At 41.5% G+C, this 26306-nt stretch overlaps 1 protein-coding gene across 1 annotated transcript in view; it reads right to left on the reverse strand.

Annotated features, from left to right (window-relative positions):
* Positions 1–26306, reverse strand: part of LOC127572941 (versican core protein-like) — a 176187-nt gene that overhangs the window by 145388 nt on the left and 4493 nt on the right. The window contains exons 3-5 of the mRNA XM_052020665.1: positions 11584–11659; positions 5941–6345; positions 1149–1323 (exon numbers count right to left, since the gene is read on the reverse strand). Of these exons, the coding sequence (XP_051876625.1) occupies positions 1149–1323; positions 5941–6345; positions 11584–11653 (650 nt within the window). The 5' untranslated portion in view covers positions 11654–11659. The remainder of the gene's footprint in view (positions 1–1148; positions 1324–5940; positions 6346–11583; positions 11660–26306) is intronic.

The following is a 26306-nucleotide window of genomic DNA, read 5'->3' on the forward strand; positions in this document are numbered from 1 at the left end:
AGTTAAGTGCCTCTTGAAATTTCTGCCACACAGTAAATACCACACATACTTCAAAGAGCAGGGACTTCTTGCAACATTCTGTCCAAGGTCTGTGCCTCATACAAAAAGGACTGACAATAAATTATCTCATCATATTAAGATGAAAAAAAAACTTTGTTCAGGCAATAATCCTGATATTTACTTTGAATTATCTTAAAGAATTAACTCACTTTGTGTTGGAGTACCTGTTTTAATATTCTATATTTTTGTAGGCACTTAGATTTGCTCATGAAATATTGGCCCTACTCTTCAGCTCTAAATATGCATGGTCAGTCTGACATGACAACATCAGTGCCATCGTAAAAGTCAATACTGTCAGTGCAACTGAGGGAAGATGCTTGAATTGAAATGGAGGAGCACAAAAGTACTGTTGCATTGTGCATATGTACAAGGAACACCACGTTCCCAAGCCACATTTTTGTGGAAGTAAATGGCTTCCCAGCAGAACTCATCCCAAACCACACATTGTGGCTTTACTCTTTCAAAAGTAGTCACTTTCATGGAAGTATTGGCAGGGTCATCAAAGAATTAGCTAACATTGGTTTTCATCTAGATCTTCTAACTGAAAAATCACTAATTGTTTCAATAAGATTAGAAACATGCTATCATGTTAATGACCATAAATGAAATGAGGTTAATTTAAACTTTACACAGCAATATAACAAACTAACTGACACTTGGTTTGGATTACAGAAGCAGAGGGCCCACATGGATTGTTCACAACAACTTTAACTGGGCATTAGCTTTGCCAGCTCCAAAAGACACATCAAGTTACATGTCTAAATTAGGTAGTGTAGCGGTTAGCATAATGCTATTACAGCACCAGTGACCCGGGTTCATTTCCGGCCACTGTCTGTAAGGAGTTTGTACATTCTCCCCGTGTCTGCGTGGGTTTCCTCCGGGCGCTCCGGTTTCCTCCCACATTCCAAAGACGTACGGGTTAGGAAGTTGTGGGCGTGCTATGTTGTCGCCGGAAGAGCGGCGACACTTGAGGGCTGCCCCCGGCACACTCCATGCAAAGATGCATTTCACTGTGTGTTTTGATGTACATGTGACTAATAAAGACATCTGATTTAAAAAAACATATTGGTTTTGTGTTGACAGCCTACCTGACACTTTGATCAGAAAGCCAGCCAGCATCACATTGATCAAACCCATCCTCATACGAAGCCTGAATCTGTTCAGGAGTTGCGATGGTGGCACTGTTGTCTTGACATGCTTGCTTGGCCATTTCAAAGTTGAGTGAATACCTGCTGAGAGCTGCCCGATAGTGAAAGACAACACCTGTGGGTGAAATGGCACTTCTGAATACATGCACCAAAAGGAGGGGTGGATTTATTTATTCTCCTTCTCTTTGTAAGGCAGAGACTCATGCTGGGGTCCAGCAAAGCTGTTTCCTGAAACTTTCTGTAATGTCATTGAAAAAGGTTCATCCATTTGAATCAGACATCAATTTGCCAAGTTTTGCCTGTTTCACTCTCGAGATATCAGCCTCTTGGGCATAATTCAGTGGAGACTCATTAAGGCAAATGTGGAGAATCATTGCATTTGGCATATTTCTAGCTGTGGGCGAAACTGGTTGTAAGATATCAGAAAACCTCATTTGCATTATACAGAGGTCCAAATAGTGGAATCTAGAATGAAAGATGCTGGAGGCACTCCTCAAATTAGAAGACACGAGAAAAGTCCATCAGCAGCCTGCTTTCACCATTAGGAAAGATGTCAGTGCACGTTGGAAACCATCCTCCCCTCTATGGATTCTGTCTATACTTCACACTGCCTTGGTAAAGCAGCCAGCATAATCAAAGACCCCACCCACCCCAGACATTCTCTCTTCTCCCCTCTCCTATCGGGCAGAAGATACAAAAGCCTAAAAGCACGTACCACCAGGCTCAAGGACAGCTTCTATCCTGCTGTTATAAGACTGTTGAACGGTTCCCTAGTACGATAGGATGGACTCTTGACCTCAAAATCTACCTCATTATGGCCTTGCACCTTATTGCCTACCTGCACTGCACTTTCTCTGTAACTGTAACACTTTATTCTGCATTCTGTTATTGTTTTACCTTGTATTACCTCAATGCACTGTTGTATTGAATTGACCTGTACGATCGGTATGCAAGACAAGTTTTTCACTGTACCTCGGTACATGCGACAATAATAAACCAATACCAATTTATTTTGTGCCAGTGAGAGGGATCAGTAGAGGGGGCAGCCGTCTGACTGGTGTTTTTGGACAAGGGATTACAATAGCCTTCAGCAGGTTACAATAGTCAAAATCAGTTGCCTATTGTGGGCCTACAATCCAGGAGAGCTGCCACTGTGCATTGAGATGGTTGATTTCAGTTGTGTGCTTGAGTTTGGGAGTTATAATTAGTCTCAACACCACTGGACCACAGAGAGGAAAATTCATCTCGCCATTCCAAGTCTCCAGCTGGAAAAGGCTGGCAAGGGAAAGAAAATGATTCTTACCACGTTGTTTCTATTTGTTCAAGGACCCTGCTGACTCACTGCCCTATGTTTGAAAACAGTTTGGATGAGTGAGTAGAATGGGTGGTAACATGATGGGCAAGGCGAGGGATGGAGGGACTTGGGCAGGAGTTCCATAGGTCATTTGTCATTAATATTTGACATTTGCCGCATGGAAATAAACTGATCTAAAATAGTGGAAACACAGTAACAGTTGCTAAGTAATCATGTTAACTGTGCAAAACAAAAGCGGCTAAAAAGATTTTCTTTTGAACCAAGGGTTGCTTCAACCATATTTAAACAAGTCTTAAATATTGCAGTCTCTATGTGCATCTCAAAATCCACTGTTTGAATGTGATGTAATCCCTGGTAACACAACATTTCTTTTGAGAAAAAAGATGTTCTGTTGTCCGATTTTGCCAGCGATGGCCTTAAGTCTATGGAGGCAGCTTTACATTGTTTTCCTCCAGCACAGGCGCCAGCCTTGCACTGCTTGGAGCTTCATTGGTTCCATTCACTGATTACCGAAGGGGGTGGGGGGGGGGGGGGGGGGGAGGTTACTGAAATGTCCGTAAACTGCACCAATCTTGCGTGCAGCTTTGAAAAAGATTTAAGGAGCTGGATTTTACTCTGCAGTTAGGACAATTCTCCAATGGATCTAAAGATGGGCTGGGATCTTGTTATGTTGGATCCCCACAATTTTTTGATGTCAGAAGATTGATATACTTTAATGACAGAAGGTAAACATAACAACTGAAACAGCCATGCAATCACATCATACTTACCATCATTGACCTGCTACCACAGGAAGTTATGATATTTGGTATTGGTTTATTATTGTCACTTGTACCGAGGTACAGTGAAAAACTTGTCTTGCATACCAATCGTACAGGTCAATTCATTCCACAGTGCAGTTACATTGGGTTAGTACAGAGTGCATTGATGTAGTACAGGTAAAAACAATAACAGTACAGAGTAAAGTGCAGTGCAATAAGGTGCAAGGTCACACCAAGGTAGATCGTGAGGTCAGAGTCCATCTCATCATATAAGGGAACTGTTCAATATTCTTATCGCAGTGGGGTAGAAGCTGTCCTTAAATCTGGTGGTACATGCCCTCAGGCACTTGTATCTTCTACCCGATGGAAGAGGACAGAAGAGAGAATGTCCCGGTTGGGTGGCATCTTTGATTATGCTGGCTGCTTCACCAAGACAACGAGAGGTAAAAACAGAGTCCAAGGAGGGGAGGCTGGTGTCTGTGATGCGCTTGGCTGTGTCCACAACTCTCTGCAGCTTCTTGTGGTCCTGGGCAGAGCAGTTGCTGTACCAAGCCGTGATACATCCAGATAGGATGTTTTCTATGGTGCATCGGTAGAAGTTGGTGAGAGTCAAAGGGGACAAACCAAATTTTGTTAGCCTCCTGAGGAAGTAGAGGCCCTGGTGAGCTTTCTTGGCTGTGGCATCTACATGATTTAACCAGGAACACTTTGTGATTAGATACCTAGTGTTGTCAAGTGAAGCAAATTTTGTTGATGAATTTAGATCCCTGCAGCAGTGAATGACATTAAAGCAAGCTGTAGATTCTCATGATTCCACGCAATATTTTACTTTGATTGGAGGAGGCAACACTTTTCACACTTCAGGTAGTCTGTTCTTTTAACTGCTGAGGAATCCAATGATTTCAACAATATCTATTTACCCCACCCAAATACAGTGGCAAGTTTGCATCCACAAGCATATGCACTACTTGGTGTGTGCCCAAACAAGTTACGGGAAGTTCACTTGATGCAGTGACGGAGCACTCAAATGAAGGAGTCCATCAGAATCTCCTTACGAGTTGGTTTTTTACAAACTAAAGAGCCTTTAAGTGGGCTAATGGAAATCCTTATCGATTGAGGGTGTGGGAAACTATATAAGGTTTTATTCACCTGCATAATTGAACACCTTGTTTACATCTTGGCTCAATTGACTCAGATTTAGTTTCAAATATTTACTTCCAAGTACATGATTCCAGCACAAATTGAAAGAGCAATTCCCAATTTGCATTTCTTTTATAATCTTCAAAGTTTTGTGTCTATGCAATCAGCGGTATAAATTTTCTGAAAAAAATCATTAACTGAAGAGAGGCAGCTTAAAACTTCTCTCAGAAATGACTTAAGGTATTTACAGCAAATTACACTGAAGCGTAATGAGTGCTATTAAGACGTTAAATAGTGCCATTATTTGCATGTCCGTTAAGATTTCTTGACAGAAGAAACTTAGTGATGTTGATTGTAGGAGGACTGAGAGGATTCTGATTTATTTTAAATTGGTAATCGGTTCATTATTGTCGCATGTACAAGGTACAGTGAAAAACTTGTCTTGCATACCGTTCATACAGATCAATTCACTACACAGTGCATTGAGGTAGTACAGGGTAAAACAATAACAGAATGCAGAATAAAGTGTTACATTTACTGAGAAAGTGCATTGCAGGTAGATAATAAGGTGCAAGGCCATAACAAGGTAGATTGAGAGGCCGGGAGTCCATCTTATTGTACTAGCCTTATAATAGCAGGATAGAAGCTGTCCTTGAGCCTGGTGGTACGTGCTTTCAGGCTTTTGTATCTTTTGCCCAATGGGAGAGGAGAGAAGAGAGAATGTCCGGGGTGGGCATAGTCATTGATTATGTTGGCTGCTTTACTGAGGCAGCGAGAAGTACAGAGTCCATGGAGGGGAGGCTGGTTTCTGTGATGCGTTGGGCTGTGTCCACAACTCTCTGCAGGCTCTAACACCCCAATACTGCACTATAATGTCACCTCTGTTTATGGGTTTACATTTGGATTCAGTAGACATGAGATAACATTGTGACAAACGTTACTATCTTCTGCTCCTTCTAATTAAGACAGAAACTTCTAAATCTAAAACAAAATAAACTGGGGCAGCATTTAGATCCATTTTGTACAGAAGTCCACGTGTATCATATAGGTAACAAAAGAACTTCTGTCAATTCTCTTCTCTCCTCTCCCATCAGGCAGAAGATACAGGAGCCTGAGGGCACGTACCACCAGGCTCAAGGACAGCTTCTACCCCACTGTGATAAGACTATTGAATAGTTCCCTTATACAATGAGATGGACTCTTGACCTCACAATCTACCTTGTTTGACCTTGCACTTTATTGTCTACCTACAATGCATTTCCCTTTAGCTGTGACACTTTACTCTGTATTCTCTTATTGCTTTTACCCTGTACTACCTCAATACACTCTGTACTAATTCAATGTATCTGCACTGTGTAATGGATTGATCTGTACAACTGATAACGTAAGACAAGTTTTTCACTGTACGTTGGCACAAGTGACAATAATAAACCAATACCAATAAAGCACGGTGATGGTGTCAGTCGACTCACCAGCCTTTAGGCAGGTTTCAATATTACTGTACCCAGTAACTTACCAGTAACATCTAACGAGACAGTGTCCTGCTCATCTTCAATGCCAATCATCACCTCACAGCGGTAAAGACCAGTATCGCTGGCCCGTAGACGGCAAATGGTTAACGTTGCATCATTCAGAATCTCCGGGTGCTTGGGGACTGCCACCCGACCATCATAATCAGCAGCGATCTTTATCACATCATTATGTGCCACCAGAATTAACGTTTCTTTCTTGACTTTTCCATCCTTTTCCTCCTCTATTTTTGTCCACTTGATGCGTGGAGATTCCTGAAAGGAATGGTTGGAGGGGGAAAGTGTGGCCAGCATTGAATAATGGCAAGGAAGAGACACAAAGCTGGCAAGGTTGCCTTTCACAGGAGAGCTCCTCTTCACCTTCATCTTCATCATCTTCTCACCATCATGAGCTGAGGATAAAGGAAGGAAGGAATCACCATCAACAAGTTCGCAACAAGTTGAATTTATAAAACTGTTCTTTTCACAAACAGATCCGTGGTCACACTCACCCTTCACCCTTGTTCTTTTGTTAACCTTCCCCACCCCAACTTTGCAGAGAATTTTTTGGAAAGATATTGTCACAGTTTCTTTCAGTATATTTAAACATTTGGTGTTTAATTATCCTTGAAGGCATTTTGACAGTTTCATTTAAGACTACAATCTGGTCTGCTCCTCTGATTGGAAGAGAAATTAGGATTACGGCAAGTGCTAACACACTTTCCATGAGCAAAATACCACAGGTACTGGAAATCTCAAATCAACCAGAGAATGCAGGAAATAACCAGTCTGGCAGTATCTGTGAAGAAAGACGAAGTTTACAGTTTCAAGCGATTGACCTTCCATCAGAATTTTGGTGGAAAGTCATCAATCTGAAAGGTTAACTCAGTTCCACAGATGCCATCTAAACTGTTGTGTCCTTCCAGCATACTCTGATTTACATCACAGTGTCATGCTTGGTTTAGCAGCAAACATAGCTCAAGTCACTTGCCAACTTGGTTCTCCCTTCTATAATTTGCATTGTTACCTTTTTGGACACTATTCTGCCTCTTGCAGGCATTTTCATCCCTACCTCATCCAGAAATCACTCTGCACAACTTCTTCCAGTGATAACACATCTCATGGTTAGCAAAACCAATACCTTTCCTACAGCATGGGACCATTCTGCCCTTTCCCACTGCTAACTGTTATGCAGTCTTCCAATGTTAGCCTGGCAAGGGTTTTAGGTGCTTCACTGATTGTGTGCAGGAGCCTCAGAATCGAGGTGGTAGCTTTATAGCCACAATTGAGGTCCATGCCCATTTTAAAAATACAGATGAAGGAGGAAGGTAATTTATGTGTCTTTACACAGAATGAAATTTGTATCTCAGAGAGCTCTCTTACTTGAGTTTAGATGCACGCACTGCTGTGACAAATTCCCTCCACAAGTTAAGATTATATCTTTTGTCAATCCCCTTCTCTTGGGGCTTCAGAACAGAGGCTGATGAATTATAAGAACAGTAACATTTCAACTGAAGTATTCCTTGGTTACAAGTCTACAATTCATTGATGTTCACTATACGCTCTATTGATTCTTTGGAGTACGCGTCTTCACTTTACAAGTGAAAAATCAAAGAAAAACTGCAGATGAAAATCTGAAACAATAACAGAAAATGCTGAAGGTATTCAAGAGGTCAGGCCGCATCTGTGAGAAGAGAAACAGAGTCAACATTTCAGGTCGGAGACCCTTCATCAGTTCCCCTAACACCGATGTGTCCTGCTAAGTATCTCCAACATTTTCTGGTTTTGTCTTCATTTTACAAAGTTATTTATCACTATAATGGATTCCATGCATAAGAATCATACAGTCTTTTCATTTTTCAAAGTTTTGCTTAATTACATGTTATCCAGGAATGGGTGTGCAAGATTTTAGTGAGGTCTTGCCATCAATATCTCTGCCCAAGCTCTTCAGCCATTTTCAACCTCACCTGCGCTCCGAGCTAAAACCTCCAGCTTAACTGTTTGAACTGCAACAGGCTCACTACATTTTCTTCTGTTACTCCCAGAGCTATGGTAAATATGTGCTGAGAAAAATTAAGTTTCTTCTCATTTGTGCAGGGATATGGGTCACAAATCACCAAGCCAGGAGCAAAATGGAAGCATCCGGTTCTAATATTTGTGTGGAAAAGTTCTAGTGCACTTCCTGCAATCAGTTACGATTATATGGAAAATCCAGTCTTAAATATTTTAATTAGTTTTACAATACTGTGAAGTATCTAGCTTCATCTCTTAATATTGTGCCCATGATGTAGTGTACTCTGCCCAATAGATCAGCAGCATATCCCTCCCCACCATCGGTAGTACCTACAGGAGGTACTGCCTCAAGAAGGCAACATCCGTCATCAAAGATCCCCACCATCCGGGCCGTGCCATCTTTTCACAGCTACCATCAGGCAGGAGGTACAGAAGCCTGAAGTCCCACACCTCCAGGTTCAGGAACAGCTACTTCCCTTCAGCCATTCAGTTCTTGATCCAACTGGTAAAACCCTACTCACAACATAATGTTTAGCAACACTATGTCCACTTTGCACTAAAATGGACTTTTTCTTGGTTCTAGTTGTGATATTTTGTAAAAACAAAGTGCGTAAGTTATGTTTAAATTTATGTTTTTCTTGTGAATGCTGCTTATATGACGCTATGTACCTGTGATGCTGCTGCAAGTAAGTTTTTCATTGCACCTGTGCACACATGGACTTGGGTGTGTGACAATAAACGTGACTTTGACTTTAATACTGATGCTATTTATGATCAATTCTTTTAATTTTAGTTCCAACAATCTTTTATGAAGCAGCAAGTATAACCATATTTGGTATAATCAATTATTGCTTAATTGATGAATTATCTTAGGAAATACATGCACAAGAGGAGAAATTTCAATCTGTATTTAGAAAGAAAAGATGTTTTGAACAGGCAACAGGAAATATCATACGGACTTGACAAAAAGGGATCTTTTAAAATCTGGAATGGCACAACGATGTTCCGCCAACTATCGCACTACTGCAATGAGAGGGGAAAGGAACAGGTCCTACATGAGATAGCCACCTGCCAACAGAGAATCTTTGCTCAGGCAATCAGCAAGCAAAAAATAACTGAGATGCAATTTTGCACTAAAGGACCCTGTAATGTTAAAATCTGAGCACTGATGTAGGTTTTAACATTAAAATTTTCACCCTTATTTTCCAATTCTTTTAAAACTTGCCCCCTCTTTACTTCTGTTATTCCGTCCAGACCGACAACCTTCTGACATAACAGCACTTTGCCAAGTCAACATCATGCCAAAGCCCACTTGCAGAAACATCGCCAATTATATTCATTTTCAGCCTTTTGTTGGTGATGGGACGACTAATAATTGGAGGAAGACAACTTGGTCGGTTCTTTTCAATCGCTTCAATGGCAGTGCCCATCTCCTCCACCCTTCCCATCCCTAGCCCCTCCTCCAGTCCCACCAATTTTTACCAATACAAATGGGCAAAAGTTTTACAAGTTATTCAGTGATGCCTGCTACTGGCAGTGCAAGGCCACCTGTCCCTGGTTGTCTGAGGATGCGCAACAAACTCCATTTCCAATTACAAATTAAATATCTCCACCCCAGCCCCAAGCCTTAAAATTATTATAACTGCTATGCTTCTAATCTGACCAAATAACCTGCTGCTAGATATTATTGAAATGTCATCATGATTTTATTTAAAACCACACAAGGAGGGGTCTAAATGAGGCCCTGGATTTATAGACTTAATCAACTCCATACCTTTCTCAACTTTCATGGGTTATTGGCCTACAGAGGTTTGTTCATTTGTTTCAATACAGACCTGTTTCTGTTGTTTGATTCTAATGACACATTTCTGAAGGAATTTTTTTGGTTTTATATGGCTGTATTTTCCATGAGTAACATTGAAAAGGACTGATCCTTAGGAAGTATAATAAACAGCATGACTATTGCTCCAGATTCCAGCATCTGCAATCTCTTGAGCCTTCATGATTCTAACTAATGCTGGTCTGATCACAAAGTTATCTTTAAAGGGGCAAATAATAAGACAGCAATAATACTGAGATGAGAAACACTGGTGTGACAAAAGAACACACGGAATAACAAAAAGCTGGGAAGAGTATCGTATATCTTATTTCTTTCACAAAAATGACAATGGTTAGTTTGTATCGATGGGGAATCTTGCTATTAACATGTGTAATTTGCAACCTGAATTGTGATAACTGTAGCAAAGTTGGGTAAAAAAAAAGGGGGATGCAGACACTCAGTTCCTAAAGCTCTTCCCCACTGAGACTTATTTCAGGCCATTTGTGGATCTGCTGAGGACCAATCACAGAGGATTGATTGTTATGATTAACTAAAAATTCAATTTTCACTGTATCACATGACAACCAAGGCAGCAGAAAACAAGATAGGTGAATCTTGGTCTTCATTTAAGAAAAAAATAAGCTGCTACCATATCCTAACCCTGCTGTAAAGTGACATCAGTGGATGTTGGGAAGGTCAGGATGGACTCAGCTATGTTGCTCTTCATGAGCAGCCTACCACCACTCACAACATGAAGACACACAAGGAATGGTTATCTAATGAAACTGCAAGAGAACACTGTTAGTCAGCAACCTCAAGAAATAATAAGAGGGATTTTTTTTGATCATTGGTGATTTTATTCTAGTTCCAAATAACACTTAAGAACCCAATTAAACCTCACACAATGCAAACATAAAGAAATCCTAGTGCTTAAAAAAAAATGATAACAACCAAGTTCCTTACAACGTTGATTGAAACAAAATTACAGACAAGAAGGTGTGGCAAAATTGTGTTCTTAGTTTCTGCAATTTGTGCAGGTACAAAACTATTTTCTTTCTAAAAGCTCACCACACTTACATTGCAATCCTTTTTAATATGATGCACAAAGTGCAGAAATAGAAGACCAAAGACTGGACTTTCTCACTGAAAAGTGACCACACAAGTGGATAGGGTGGTAAAGAAGGCATATGGCATGCTTGCCTTCATTGACTGGGGCATTAAGTACAAGAGTCAGGAAGTCACGTTGCAGCTACATAAAACTTTGGTTAGGCCGCACTTGGAGTATTGTGTGCAGTTCTGGTCACCTCATTGAGGGTGCAGAAGAGGGTTTACCAAGATACTACTTCTGGAGGGTATGAACTCAAAGGAGAGTTTGGATAAACTTAGGTTGTTTTCTCTGAGGCATCAGAGGCTGAGGGAAGACCTGATAGAAATGTATAAGATTACAAGAGGCATAGATAGAGTAGACAGTCAGAATCTTTTTTCCAGGGTAGAAATGTCAAGTACCAGAGAGTATGCATTTAAGGTGAGAGGGGGAAAGTTTAAAAGGAGGTGTGGGGCAAGTTTGTTTTTTGTTAAACACAGAGTGGTGGGTGCTTGAAACTGGTTGCCAGGGGGAATGGTGGAAGCAGATATGATAGTGGTGTTTAAGAGGTTGTTAGGTACACCCATGAATATGCAGGGTATGGAGGGATATGGATCATGTACAGGCAAAATTAGTTAGAGGATTAGTTTAATTCAGCATCATGTTTGGTGCAGACATCTTCAGTCAAAGAACCTTTCCTGTACTGTACAACTCTATGTTCTAATGTAGACTTACCCGAGTGTACCGGTGATGCTAGCATCAAAGTGGAGCATATCCACAGGATATGTATTAAATGTAATATCATTTTGACCTAAAGAGAAAAGAAAAAGATATTATCCATCAGAATGCAACAGATTCCCCTGTGAAGAATAACCAATGTAACAGAAGAATGTTAAAAACCAAATGAAGTCTGGAAAAATGTTGATGACTATATGACATTAAAGATCATGCAACTAAATGTATTCCTCGATTGTTTTCTGAGAAGAAAGAGCTGCAGGCAGTCAGAACTCATGTTAACTCTGGTAACCTTAATACTAACTTATCACTGAAGATATGCAGCTGAACTATAATATTTAAGATAAATCAGCATCTTATAGAAATAGGAAACAGCTGAATACACTTAAATTGCATTTTACTAAAATTAGCAATAATCAGCTCTTTATCTTGTGTGGGCCAATGCAGGAGGTATGTTTCTGCTGGCCCCTAACCTAGTCAATTGACTTGTACACTTAGTTAATTGGTTAAAGGCAGTTCCTGCTTGTCAACTAAACACAACCAAGTCTCCAGTGCACAAAATCTAATAACACAAATGTGATATCATAATAGGTCAGAATTGAGGTCAAATAAAGGGCACAAAAAGTATGTTGTTTAATTTGTAATCATTTAATCAATATTTTAAAAAATCTTGAAGAACAATTGCATTAAAATGTATTTTATTGTTCAACAGTATGTGCATATTCCAACAGAAATAAGAATTGTAAAATGTGAATGAAGGACTTCATTTCCTGGATCATCATTCTATGCTTGATCTGATGGTTCACAACACAACCATCACATTAATGTAAATATTCCTTGTATTCTGTGTAAATACTTCAGGTTTCATTTCCAAACTAATCAGCAGTAAAACCAGAGAATGCACCCAAAGTTTTGCTAACTATACTGAAAAAGTGTAGAAAGCTAGTTGAAAAATATGACTTGCAGTTCTGTAAATCATTGGACATCAAAGGGATTGGCTGGATCTTTGAAATAACTATAAAATAGTCAGTGAAGCAATATGAGCTTCACTTGTGACTTGTGGATGGAAATCAAGCATGCACCCCAAGTAGTTTCCCAAGATCTGTTGTACACAAGATATCAAAGAAGTCCAAGTGTGGGAACATGGAAATCTCACCCAGCAAATCGTTCATTGAATAGTTGAACTCTATGGGAAGATCTCAATTTCTGTTTCGGATCTACAGTGAGTCAGCTGAGTTCATGAGTGCTCTGTGCCCACAAGTTAAGCAGTTTGTTTAGGCAATGTTACAATTCCCCTAAGTTGTTTATACTCTCGAGGTTATGGCTGGCAATGCCTCTTAAGTCAAAACTCAAATGTTAAAACTTACAGACTTGCTATTTGAGAGAATCGTAGATCAAGTATGATAACGAGTCAGTCAGGGAGATGGAGGGTTTGCTGACTGCTTCCCTTCTTGGAGGTAACATTCCAATTTTTAATTATTATGATTTTATCTGCTACTCAGTTGAGATATATGTATCATTGCACTAGGATAATGAGCTCTCCATTCCCCATTCAGTACAAAGCTCTATTTAATCCATTACTCAATCTGCAAAAGATGGCTTGGAATTCTCCATAAGGCAAGAAGGAAAGCTATTGGTGACCTTTGATGGTCGATTATATCTAGTGCTATGGTTTTCCTATAGCACTAGAAGGCAGAGCCAGCAGATACTCTTGTGCATGGGCCAAGATGAATGAAGCTAACTGGTCTACAGGAGCTACTGGGAAGCAGACAACAAGTACAAAAACAAAAGCCAGCAGAGCAGGTGCCCTCAAAATCTATTCAATGTATTGATTTCATTGTTTGCATTGTGAAGTATTCTTGAATCATATGTGATATTGCAAGTCATGTGAACATTGATCCTCTTTTTCAGCATGAACTCTGGGGTTCAACATCTTATCATGACAACTTATAATCACCTTCATATGGCATTGTAAATGGGGCAAATGGCTAAAGGACTTTCTTTTTCTAACATTTACCAGTAATGAACAAAGCAAGGCAAAATATATTTGTGAGAGAGGAAGGCCGAGAACTTCAGGTGTGTAGCCCTGTTTCTTGCAAAGTTGTACACCTGAAACTTACTGCGCCCAGGAGAGGAAATGATTGCAACGATTCCTGGGTAAAATCACATGCAAGTCCTGTTGAGATTATGCAGACACGCAACTAATGATGTCAATCGTTGCACAACCAGCCTTTTGAAGCATTGAACAGAATTGAATCCACATTGGCCCAGGAGCATCCAAAGATTTGCATTCCCAAAACAACCAGGTTTTCAAACTTCACTCAGGTCAAGTTCCATTTCTTACCTCCTTTCACTAGGCCCATCTCCCACAGTACCAACTCCCAACCCACTGATAAGCACAGGTCCTTACACCACTACCCTCCCGAATTACTGAATAGCGTGGCTCTCCAATTCCCTCTTACTCCCCAGCACCCCAAGTGCTCGCTCCCCATAGGCCATCATGCTCTGCCAAATCACTTGTCACTGAACCTCCAACAGCTGGCTCTCTCCTACTCAAAACCTTCTGTGTGTAGCTTCAGTAATGATGTCACATTTTATCTCATATGCTGTGCAGTGTGCTATGGGCCATGACCGAAGCTGTCATTAGTGCCCTGCACAATAACTCCATGGGGCACCTATTAGGGTAGAAAACAATTTCTTGGCCAAACAATTTTAACTTAATAGAAACGTTTCCTCTGCTCACATAAATATAATAAAAGCATTAACTGTTAGCCATTCAATAAAACAATGAATGCAACCATCTCACTCTGTAAGTGAAAAAGATGGCTGTGAAATATGCCGTAGGCTTTCTATAAACCTCAGGAACCACATCCTCTAGGTCAGACAGACCAAATTACTAGGCTACTTCACTTCTGACACTAATCCAACCTTCTGACACTAATCTAACAACTGGAATTTATTATTGCCTTTGATGTGGCAAAAGTTCTCAAAGTTCTTTACAAACTTGGATTTGGCCATCGAGTTGCAACTTCCAAAAACCCAGCTGAAGCATAGATTTTGAGTCAGCTAAAGCACAGTGACAGCATTCTGATCTCGATGTACAAATCCGATGCCGGGGTGAATTGGGAAATTGGTTTATTATTGTCACATGTACCGAGGTACAGTGAAAAAACTTGTCTTGCATACGAATCGTACAGATCAATTCATTACACAGTACACTAAGGTAGTACCGGGTAAAACAATAACAGAATGCAGAATGAAGTGTAACAGCTACAGAGAAAGTGCAGTGCAGGCAGACAATAAGGTGCAAGGTCAATGTGAAGTAGACTGTGAGGTCAAGAGTCTATATTATCGTACAAGGGAGCCGTTCAATAGTCTTATAACAGCGGGATGGAAGCTGTCCTTGAGCCTGGTGGTATGTACCAGGCCCTGAAGCATGGAAATCGGTGCCGGCACCCCAGTGCCCAATGGAAGAGGTGCCATCCTTCAGATGAAATGTTAAACCAGTGTCCTTCGACTAATTCAAAGCAGGGCAGGGAATTTATCCCAACATTCTAGCCCAATGTTTATCCCTCAAACATCACTAAAAGCAAATCTTCTGCTCATTATTACCTTGCTGCGTGTGGGAATCTTTAACTACATGACCGCATTCACTGCATGTCAACTGGACCTTCTCTGGTTTGAGGCATTGGGAGGTCAGGGATCGAACAAGGGCAAACGATGAAAGAGAAAACTGATTTGATCAAGTGAATCATTCCACTGGGATGCAGGAGAAAGCAAAATGCTGATTTGAATGAAAGAAACAAAATATTTCCAGCTCCTGGATTGATGATAGGAAAAACAGGTGTGCAATAAAACATGAATTACAAATAGTACCTTGACATATTGAAAATACTGGACAAACCGTCTGCTGGGTGCCAGCACTTCTGCTGGGAATGACCCATGTTTCACCACAGAAGTCCTGCACTGGTACAGGTTTCAGTCAGAAGTAGCATTTGCAGGCTGCAGTCTGCCTCTGCACTGCACCAGTATACTCCTCATGGATTGCAACGGGCAGTGCAAACTTCCGCACACTTCCTAGTTCTCAGCGTCCGACACTCCAGAGAAAACAATCCAAGTTTGTCCAATCTCTCATTGTAGCTAATACTCTCCAATCCTGGCAGCATCCTGGTGAACCTATTCTGCATCCTCCCCAAATCTTTCCTGTAGTGTGGTGACCAGAACTGCACACAATACTCCAAATGTGGCCTAACCAAAGCTTTATACAGCTGCAATGTGACTTCTCAATGTTACACTCAACACCCTGGCCAAAGAAGGGAAACATGCCGCACAACTTCTTTACCACCCTATCCACTTGTGTTGCCATTTTCAGGGAGCTATGGACTTGCACCCCAAGATATTTCTGTGCACCAATACTCTTAAGGATCCTGCCATTTACTATATACTTTCTTCTTACATTTGACCTCCCAAAGTGCAACACCTTCACACTTGCACAGATAACAAATATCTTATACCATTGACAGCTTTCACAGCCAGAAAACCTGGGGCAGGGCCTCAACAACCCTGTCGAGTACTGCCAACCACTTTGATAATCAGAACATCTCTACACTGTGCAGAAGAATGCACCCAGGACCATGCTGAACCAGTATAGTCCAAGGGCAGGTGATTCCCCAGTCTCAGGGTAGTGGAAGATCTGCCCCATCATGAATGTTGCATATCTCAATATTTACCAACACTGGCAGTGCATAAATATTTTGGAGACCAGTAAGATTTCTTAAGTTGCATTAAACAGAAAAGTTGAATGTAGTCAGATGATTCCAGAACTAAAACATGGGGAAACAAATTGTTTTGCCTCAAGGACAACTCCCTTCTTAAGATATTAATACTCTCTGACAGGATATTAAACAGTAGAAAAGAAAATGTGGGAAATTATAACAAGAGTTAAGGGGATGAGCTAAGATATTCTTGCTCGTGTGTGGTTTACTAGATCCAAAATATAAAATATGAAAATTCTTCAAAGCTGGAAGTAATTTGAAATTGTTTGTTGGAATGTGTATATGACACCATTGGCAGTACCTGACGCATGTCACTTTGTTGTAAGAGAACACCTGTATCATATTAAGAAGAGACAAAGATTTAGTATTTAATATTGGAGCATAAATACACTTCTGTAATTACTGCAGTCAGTCTTGCCTCCGTTCTTGAAGATGATCCCCATTACTGTGTCCATGAGGTCTCCAAATCCCAGACGAATGAACTGAGATCATAATCCATGCCAAAGGTACTTCACCACCTTGCTCGAGAATCTCAGCAGGGATTTTGTCTGGTCCAGAGGCCTTTTGGTTTTTCAACAAGTGGATGTGTTTTCAACTTTTTGCTGGACTGAGCTCACACCAAGGTTGTTGTGGATAGTGTGCTGTGGAATGGAGACCAAGACACTCTTGTCCAAGACCTGGTCTTGGTAAAGATGACTCGCTGACCTCGATGAGCTCTCCTTTTTTTGGCTGTTAGCAGAGCAGCTCTTTGGTGTTTGGACCATAGATTTCCTTGACAGAGCTTATCCTTGTTGTGGTTGTTGACTTAGTTGCTGGACCTCATGTATGTTCTTTCAGTCATGGGCTTTTTTTGTCATGCCTTGGTTTTCCCTCTTTTTCCCGCTTGTTTTGTGACAAGAACTTCCTATTCAAGAACTTGCAAGTTCTTAGTTCTTGGATCCCTTGGTCCTTCTCATTCAGCCAGCCAGGTTGGGAAATTGAGAGTCCCTTCACTAATTGTGATAGACTTCAGTGAAGACCAGATATTAAGAACAAAAAGCAAAAAAATTGCAGATGCTGAAAATCTGAGATAAAAAGGGAAAATGCTAGAAACATTCAGATCAGGTAACATCAAGAGAGAGAATCTGAGTTAACATTTCACTTTTCATTAAAACTAGTAATCAAGCATGTTGCTGAGGAGGGGAAGTGAACACAGGGGATGTCGGTAATAGGTTGGAGGGACTGGGTAACACAAATGGTGGTGGAGCTGGCTCAGAGGGTGAAGGCTTGTTAATCACAACTGGACTTTATGGACAGATCTACAATGAAGACGAATGGGAGCAGAAGAGAGAGAAAACATGATCAAAACAAGAACTGAGATAAAAAAACATGAATTTCCTGATAACATGAATTAAAATGCTGTAAACACATAGCAGGTATCTGCCTGGCCCCCAGAATATTTCCAGAATTTTCTGGGTTGTTTTGAGGTGTTAAGGACATTCCATAGCCCCAGCTGGATAGGAGACATTGACCGAACAGAACCATATCAGCAGGATCTTTGTGTACTTCCCTGTTGATTTTCCTGTGGCAGTGTTTCTTTGGATGCCACTATTCAGGGAGCAAGTTGCTGGGAGTTGTAAAGCTCCCATCCCTGCTCAGGTGGTGTAGACATCCTTGCAGTTCCTTGCTTGGATGATACCTTTGTCCAACCTGTACTAATGCCAGTTTCAGGGGTGTTGCCATGAGGCTTTGTGCTTACATCTCTGATGAAACAAGGTGTTAGCTACGAGAGGACCATGTTCTAAGCCATTTGGTCAGGAGAAGGAGTTTACTGGAGATGGTTTTTCTAACTCCTCTGTCAATTGCTCCTTTCCTAAAGTTCATGTTCTTTCCAACCCACAGCTGAAATCACATCTTGTCTCCCAATGTAACTCAGTGCAAGGATAGAACATAGAACAGTACAGCACAGGAACAGGCCCTTTAGCCCACGATGTTGTGCCGAACCAATTAAATTAGTAATCAAATACCCAACTAAATTAATCCCTTCTGCCTACACGACGTCCATATCTCTCCATTCTCTGCACACTCACGTGCCTATTTAAGAGCGTCTTAAATGCCTCTGTCGTATCTGCCTCCACCACCACCCCTGGCAGCACATTCCAGGCACCCACCACTCTCTGTGTAAAAACACTTGCCCCGCACATCTCCTTTGAATTTACCCCCCTCACCTTAAATGCATTATTTAATTGCAGTTAAATGCAAATTGCTCAACATCGAATTCAAACTCTTTTTTGGATTCATCTATTGCTTCCAGAATCGGGGCACATGTTGTGTTGAGTGTAGTATGCTGATTCTATGATAGAATAACCCAAAGGGTAACGTGGCCTTTGGTTAACCCACAACAATGCCAAACTGGTTCATTGTAGTTGGTGAAGCCAAGCTCATGAAGATGCCATTCCTCTTCCAGTTTGTCCTTCCCAGAGAGGGTTCGCTTTGGGTCTGTTACTCATCATGTCTCTCTCGGTGAATAAATGTCAATGCTGAAGCATCCAGGTTACTAGCATACGATGGATGAAGGAGCAACATTCAAGTCTATCACTGTTGGAGATGCCCATGAGGGTCCTGATGTTCCAAGTCCTGAACTCTACTTTGACGAGTAGAAGAAGCTTGTGGGTCATTCCAATAAACATGGATAAGCCACTGCACACCAGCTACCGCATGGTCTTAACCAGGCGGCACGGAGATCCGGCATAACCAGAGGGCAGACTGTACTGCACAGACTTAACATGTACACCAACATGGATGTTTACTCAGATTCTGGCCACAGCCAAAAGCACTCCACCCACACACACTCACACACAGATGGACACAGACACACATGCTCTTGCCCTGCCCCTCCTATTGATATTGGTTTATTATTGTCACTTGTACCGAGGTACAGTGAAAAACTTGTCTTGCATACCGTTCATACAGGTCAATTCATTACACAGTGCATTGAGGTAGTACAGGGTAAAACAATACAGAATGTAGAATGAAGTGTAACAGCTACAGAGAAAGTGCAGTGCAGGCAGACAATAAGGTGCAAGGTCTTAACAAGGTAGATTGTGAGGTCAAGAGTCCATCTTATTGTACTTACCATACTAGGGAACCACTCAATAACTAGGGATAGAAGCTTGGTGGTATGTGCTTTCAGGCTTTTGTATCTTTTGCCTGATGAGAGGGGAAATAGAGAATGTCCGGGGCGGGTGGGGCCTTTGATTAGACTGGCTGCTTTACCGAGGCAGTAAACAAATGTAGACAGAGTCCATGGAGGCTGGTTTCCGTGATGTGCTGAGCTGTGTCCTCAACCCTCTGCAGTTTCTTCTGGTCCTGGGCAGAGCAGTTGCCGTACCAAGCCGTGATGCATCCAGATCGGATACTTTCTATGATGCATCAATAAAAATTGGTGAGGATCGACATGGTGTTACGGATTAGGTTACTATTGGTGAATGTCCCTTTAAGATAAAGCACAGTAGTGTGTGTGTGTGTGTGTGTGTGTGTGTGTGTGTGTGTGGTGTGATGACGACAACAACAGGTGATAAGGACGTGATGACATTCTTGGAGCAGTCAGAGTCAGAGAATGAAGGAGAGAGAGGGAGAGAGACACCTGTCTGCTGGTCTCTGTATCAATGGATGAAAAACAGTAACTGTGTCTGTCACTTCAGTCCACATATGGATTTTTGGAATAATCCGGTGGAGTCCACTTTGCCATTAACCTGTAGTGGGAAACAGGGATTTGTGTGGACGGCCACGTCTCGAATGCCTTTCGGGGTGGCAGATACTTCAGAACAAAGGAATGGAGATTGTCAGTGATTGAGGTGTCGTATGGGTTCCATCGTGGAACATCTGGATTTCGTAATTACTCGCTATTTTCTCTCTACACTTCCTCTTCAGTCAACAGTGGTTTTGCAGAAGCCTTTGCTCACGTTTCACCTTACGGCTTGCTGAACTGAACTTTGAGAACTATTCCTGGACTGGGAGTTTGGGAATTTGCCACACACACACTTCGAGTTTAGTTTTTGGGGTTAATGTTTAAGATCTAACATTTTTACTTTTATTTTTTTCTTATTATTATAAGTAGTTATTAATAAAATAGTTTTTAACACTTATACATGACTTGGTGTGTTTCTTTTGTTGCTGGTACGTGACAGTGGACATGCTGAATTTCTTTAGCCTCTTGAGAAAAGGTCTTAGTCAAGTGGCAAGGAGGTCCAACACAGACTATACTGCACAGACTTAACATGTACACCTACACAAATGTGTGCAGATCGATGATTACTGAAATTCTGGCCACAGCCAGAAGCACTCTACACACACACACACACACACACACACACACACACACGGACACAGACGCGCGTGCTCTTGCCTTGACCCTCTTCCTTAACCCCCCCTCACTCAAACCCCTGCATTCTCCCCTCGCTCTCATTGCTTCTATTCTCCTAATCCCCTCCCTCAGTCCTTTCTCTCACTCACTATCTCTTGGCTACTCGGCCGCTGCATCCATTCCCTCCCCCCACCCCACTCTCTAGCTGACAGCTGCTTACCCTCCTGGGAAGCCATGCTCTGACCACTGGTACTCCACAACCTTGTAGATCACAGAATCTCCCCTGGTCTGTAACCCACCTGCTATCCAGCTAACCCCCCTCCCAGATATCCTCAGGAAAACTAATGCGAATGCAGATCCAATTCTGTGATTGGCCTTAGATGGATGTGTTAGTCATCAGAATTAGGAAGACATTTGCTGATGTTGGCATTTGTTGAGCCCTCAAGAGATACAGCTTGGAAACAAGCCCTTTGGCCCAACAAGTCCTGCTGACCACCAACCACCCACTTACAGTAATTGTACATCAACCACCACATTCTCATCAACTCTCCCAAGATACAACCACTCACCTACACATGGGGAATAATTTACAACGGACAAGAAACCAACAAGCTCACACGTCTTTGCGATGTGGGAGGGAACTCAAAGCACCAGGAGCAAACCCATGCAGTCACCGAAAGAAAATGCAAACTCCACGCAGACAGCATCCAAGGACAGGACTGAAATTGGGATTCTGGTGCTGCATGATAAGATATTTATTTATTCATCACATGTACATCAAAACACAGTGAAATACATCTTTGTTGCATTGCTAAGAATGTGCTGGGGGCAGCCTGCAAGTGTCACCACGTTTCCGGCGCCAACATAACATGCCCACAACTTCCTAACCCGTACATCTTTGGAATGTGGGAGGAAACCGGAGCACCCGGAGGAAACCCGCGCAGACACAGGGACAACGTACAAACTCCTTACAGACTGCGGCCAGAATTGAACTGGGTCGCTGGCGCTGTAATAGCGTCACGCTAACCCTCTATGCTACTGTGCCGCTACCAGCCACACCGTGGTGCTGCTGTTGCACAACATTGTAGGAAGCCGCACCATTTATGAGAGACACTAAAATCCTGTCAGCTCACAGAAAGAACTCAGATATGGAAACCATCCGTTGTACAATGAACGTGGGAGTACATCAATGTCAGACCAGTTGTGGTTTATCAAAAACCCTTAGTTCATCAACAGAAAGAAAACATGTGGTGATCCAGTGAATAAGACAGAACCAGTAATTTGAACCTCTACTAAGATGTAATAGGATGATTTCAACATCATACCAACAGGAATTTTGGAGGGTGTTGTTCATGAGTATGAAAGACCAGGAAATCAAACAAATTGTTCTTTTTTACCAAAAGGTCTGTACAATGTGAATGATAATTAGAATATTCTATTTATTATAAGGGCGTATTAAGAAAGGCATTCCAAACTCAAATAACACAGGTAATTAAAAGATTGCCAGTTACAATTAAAAGCTACTTTTTTATTATCTTATTGCAATTATCACCATATTTTCTGCAGGGAAATTAACAGTAACATCTATGATTGCAATGAATAATAACGGCAATAAGCGCAGCAACCTCCTGTTGTTTTAATGGTACTTTACTAGCTGTTGATACACAGGGTTTCAAATGTTTAAAGCTTGGACCTCAGCAGGGTAGTGTGGTAGCATGTGGGCTGTCTTTACAATAGTCTGGCACAAGGCATTGACAAGTCTCCAGTTGTCATCTCAGCTGGAAAAGTGAAAGTGCACTGAGACTGTGGGAATGGAAAAAGTAAAAGGGAACACAGAGAATTGCCAAAGTCAAGATTCATTTCACTTCTCTGGAAATTTTTGAACAGTTTGCCATTGCGTAAAACTTGAAATGACATAAAATAATATAGAAGCATCCAGTGATTGATGCAGGTGATTGATCCGGGATCACAGAGTTCACAACAGTAAATTGAATCTATGAAGTACTTTGAATTGATTTGTCAACATGACAAAGCACAACATAAATGTTCTCTTTATCTTTCTGGACCTGTGCTTTATATCCAAAGTCTCCACGTGGCAAGTTCCAGCTCTCAACTGGCCTATTCAGGGCAGAATCATAGAACCATTGAGTCATTATACCATAGAAAGAGACTGTTCAGCCAATCAATTCCATTCCTGTTATTTATTTGGCTTTCCAGTCCATTCTGGTCCCCCACTCATTCTCACAACCCTGCAAATTATTTTCCTTCTAATCCTTTCCAATTCCCTTTTGAAATCCCTTACTGACTCTGCTTCCACCATCTTTACAGGCAGTAGGTTCAGTGAGATCACTCCCACTCTCTGCACAACAAGAGGTTTTTCACATCTCCTACATTTCACTTTAAATTTGTGTCCCCTATCCTTTGCTCCGAATTTTACTGGGAACAGCTTCTTGTTATTTATCCCATCTAAACACATCATGATTTTGTACCCGTTTCCTTACAAGAAGAACAACCCAAGCTTCTCCAACTTCACATTGTGGTTGAGCCATTCTAACTGGAGTTCCAAAGTTATTTAGCAATGAGAGAATGCTATACCTCTCATTACTGAAAGGAAGAGGAGGCCAAATATCCACACTTAAAGAGTGATTAGATCAATGCTGTTTTTCCAATAGCAGCAATTTTATACCACGAGGGCTACCAGATTGGAATCAAGGATGGTGTTGAGGTGGTTGATCTCAAAGCTGAAACAGTACAATTTGATTCAGGACAAGGGAAATCCAATAGCTTCCAACTCTTCAAATTATCTGTATCTGTGTACATGAGTGAGGAAACAATTACTCTGTATTGTGATTCTCCCCTCTCATGTTAAACAAAACTATCAAACTTCATGATTGAGGGTTACACATACACAACCCCCATGTGGTGGACGAAAGGGAGGCAGCTAATTCATGTAGATCCATACTCTAGCAAAGAGCAACTCGACTCCTTAAATCATGTTCTGCCATTCAGTTAGACTATGGCACTTCTGTACCACAAATCCATCTACCTGTAACTAAGGTATCACCTGGGTATTGGCTCCAAGGACATTACGCTTCACCGATTATAATTAAGAACTTGTTGATGGCACAAGGAGAAAGGTTAGCAAATTTAACATTGTGTGTGAAAGGTTGTGACTCCAGCCCTTGGTGTGTAGACATGCATGTTAGATCAGCAAACCCTTTCCAACCCATCAGTTTTGCATGAACAATACTGATCCATACAATTTTATTGTTCGTCTGTACCAACTAACCTCGCTTGGTTTATGGAGCAACAAACAAAATGCTGGAGGAACTCAGCAGGTGAGACTCGATCCGAAATATCGTCTGTCCATTTCCCTCGACAGAAGATTCCAGCATCTGCAATCTCTTGCATCTCCATTTCAGTTAGCTTATGGGTGAGATGTATTGTTTATTTCATTTAGCTGGCCTTCACATGAAAATGTGGGAGGTAAAGCTTGGACAAAAATAAATCAGCCAAAGTTCCTGCCTTCCCCCTTTACTCTGTGACCCTGATGGAAAGTACAAATATTGGATATCTTGCAATATTGTAATGTTCTCAATAATTAAACAACATTGGAAATTACTTTTATTTACTAGTAGAAAACAGTTCTCAATGATTAAAAATTGCTGAGAATTTTGGAAGAATGATTAATTTCTATAAACAATCATGGGTCAGTCCAAATTATCTGGACGTGCTTAGGACTTTCAAGAGTAGTGAAAGAAAATTGTATATTAGGGGCTTTGTGAGTTATGAACAATTAAAAGTATCAGAAATTGGAACATCTCCTCAACATGTGAAAGGTTCAAAAAGCATTTCAGTCCACTGAGTAGCATCATAGAGTCAGAGCAATACAGCACAAATACAGGCCCTTCGGCTCAACCAGTCCATGCCGACCACTGTGCCCACCCAAACTAGTCCCAATTTCCTGCATTCGGCCCATATCCGTCCAAGCCCCGCCCCTCCATGTACCTATCCAAGTGCTTCTTAAATTATACCATTGTACCTGCTAACTCTCACCTCCCCCTTCCAGGTCTGTGGACATCTTCCAAGCTGCACTCATAGAGTCACAGAGTTATACAGCACAGAAACAAGCCCTTCGGCCCAACTGTTCCATGCCAACCAAGTTTCCTAACAGAGCCAGTCCCATTTGCCCGCGTTTAGCCCATATCCCTCTAAACCATTCCTCTCCATGGACCTGTCCAAGTGTCATTTAAATGTTGTTATTGTACCTGCCTCACCCACTTCCTCTGGCAGCTCGTTTCATATACTCACCACTCTCAAGTTGCCCCTCAGGTCCATTTTAAATCTTTCCCCTCTCACCCTAAATCTATGCCCCCTAGTTTTGGACTCCCCTATCCCGGGGAAAAGACTGTTACTGTCCACCTTATCTATGCCTCTCATAATTTTAAACACTTCCATAAGGTCGCCCCTCATTCTCCTACGTTCCAAGGAATAAAGACCTAGCGTGGCCAACCTCTCCCTATAACTCAGAAAGCCAAAGTGGTCTAATGCTCAACACTCCCTCTGATGGCTCCTGAAGTGAAGTCAGTCAGGTGTGAAATGGCTGCATGAAGGATAGCCTTAATTTTTACTCTAAGCTACCATCTCTTGGGTCAAGTACCATGTCCTGATGTGGCAACCTACCTAACATACAGAAATCCTTTTTTTTAAATTGAGGTATGTGCATGATTACCATCCATTGCTGGGCATGTAAAGGAAACAGTGAGAAGGCATTGATATTGAGCCCAAAAATCAGTAATGCAGGTACTATATGTCAGTGGGGGTTGAGATGTAACTAGCTTCAGATCCTGTGTGCACATGGGTGAAACCAACAAGGACCCCTGACCCTAACTGCCTTCTGGTGACCCCTGATATGTATGACCATGTAGATGTCAGATGAGAACAAACTGGGACAAAGACTGGGTCACTTCACGAAGTCAAAGCTAGTCAAAGTCAAAGTCAAGTTTACTGTATTCTGCACAAGTCCATGTGTGCACAGGTGCAGTGAAAACCTTACTTGCAGCAGCATCAGATAAGCAGCAGTCACAAGAGAAACATAAATTATACACACACTGTCTTATGTCTACACATGAAGAAAGAACATAAGTTCTGTAGGAGATGGATAAGTAGTTATCCATCTCCTACAGAACTCTGCAAAGCATGGGTCAAGCTGAAAGTGAATGAAACTAAAAAGAGAAAAAAGTAAGTTTTAAAAATATGACTTGTACAACACAGCTGATGATTCTGGTGGCTTCATATCAGTCAAGTGTATGTTCTGTAATTCTATGTGCACTGGCATTAAATGACGAGTTACAGAAGATAAATTCTGTTAAATCAAATCACAGGTGAGATTCAGTGCAGCCTAGAAAAGGTGAAGACAGTGGGTTCTTGTTATTTTTGTGTCTCTTATATCACAATAAAAGGAGCTAATAATTACAGGTGATCATAGGAACATCTGGAAACCAATAAAACTGGTTGTAATCACAGACACAAGAGAGTCTGCAGATGCTGGAAATCTGGAGCAACACACAAAATGCTGGAGGAACTCAGCGGGTCAGGCAGCA

Source organism: Pristis pectinata, chromosome 7, assembly GCF_009764475.1.
Source record: "Pristis pectinata isolate sPriPec2 chromosome 7, sPriPec2.1.pri, whole genome shotgun sequence".
Classification (NCBI taxonomy): Eukaryota; Metazoa; Chordata; class Chondrichthyes; order Rhinopristiformes; family Pristidae; genus Pristis; species Pristis pectinata.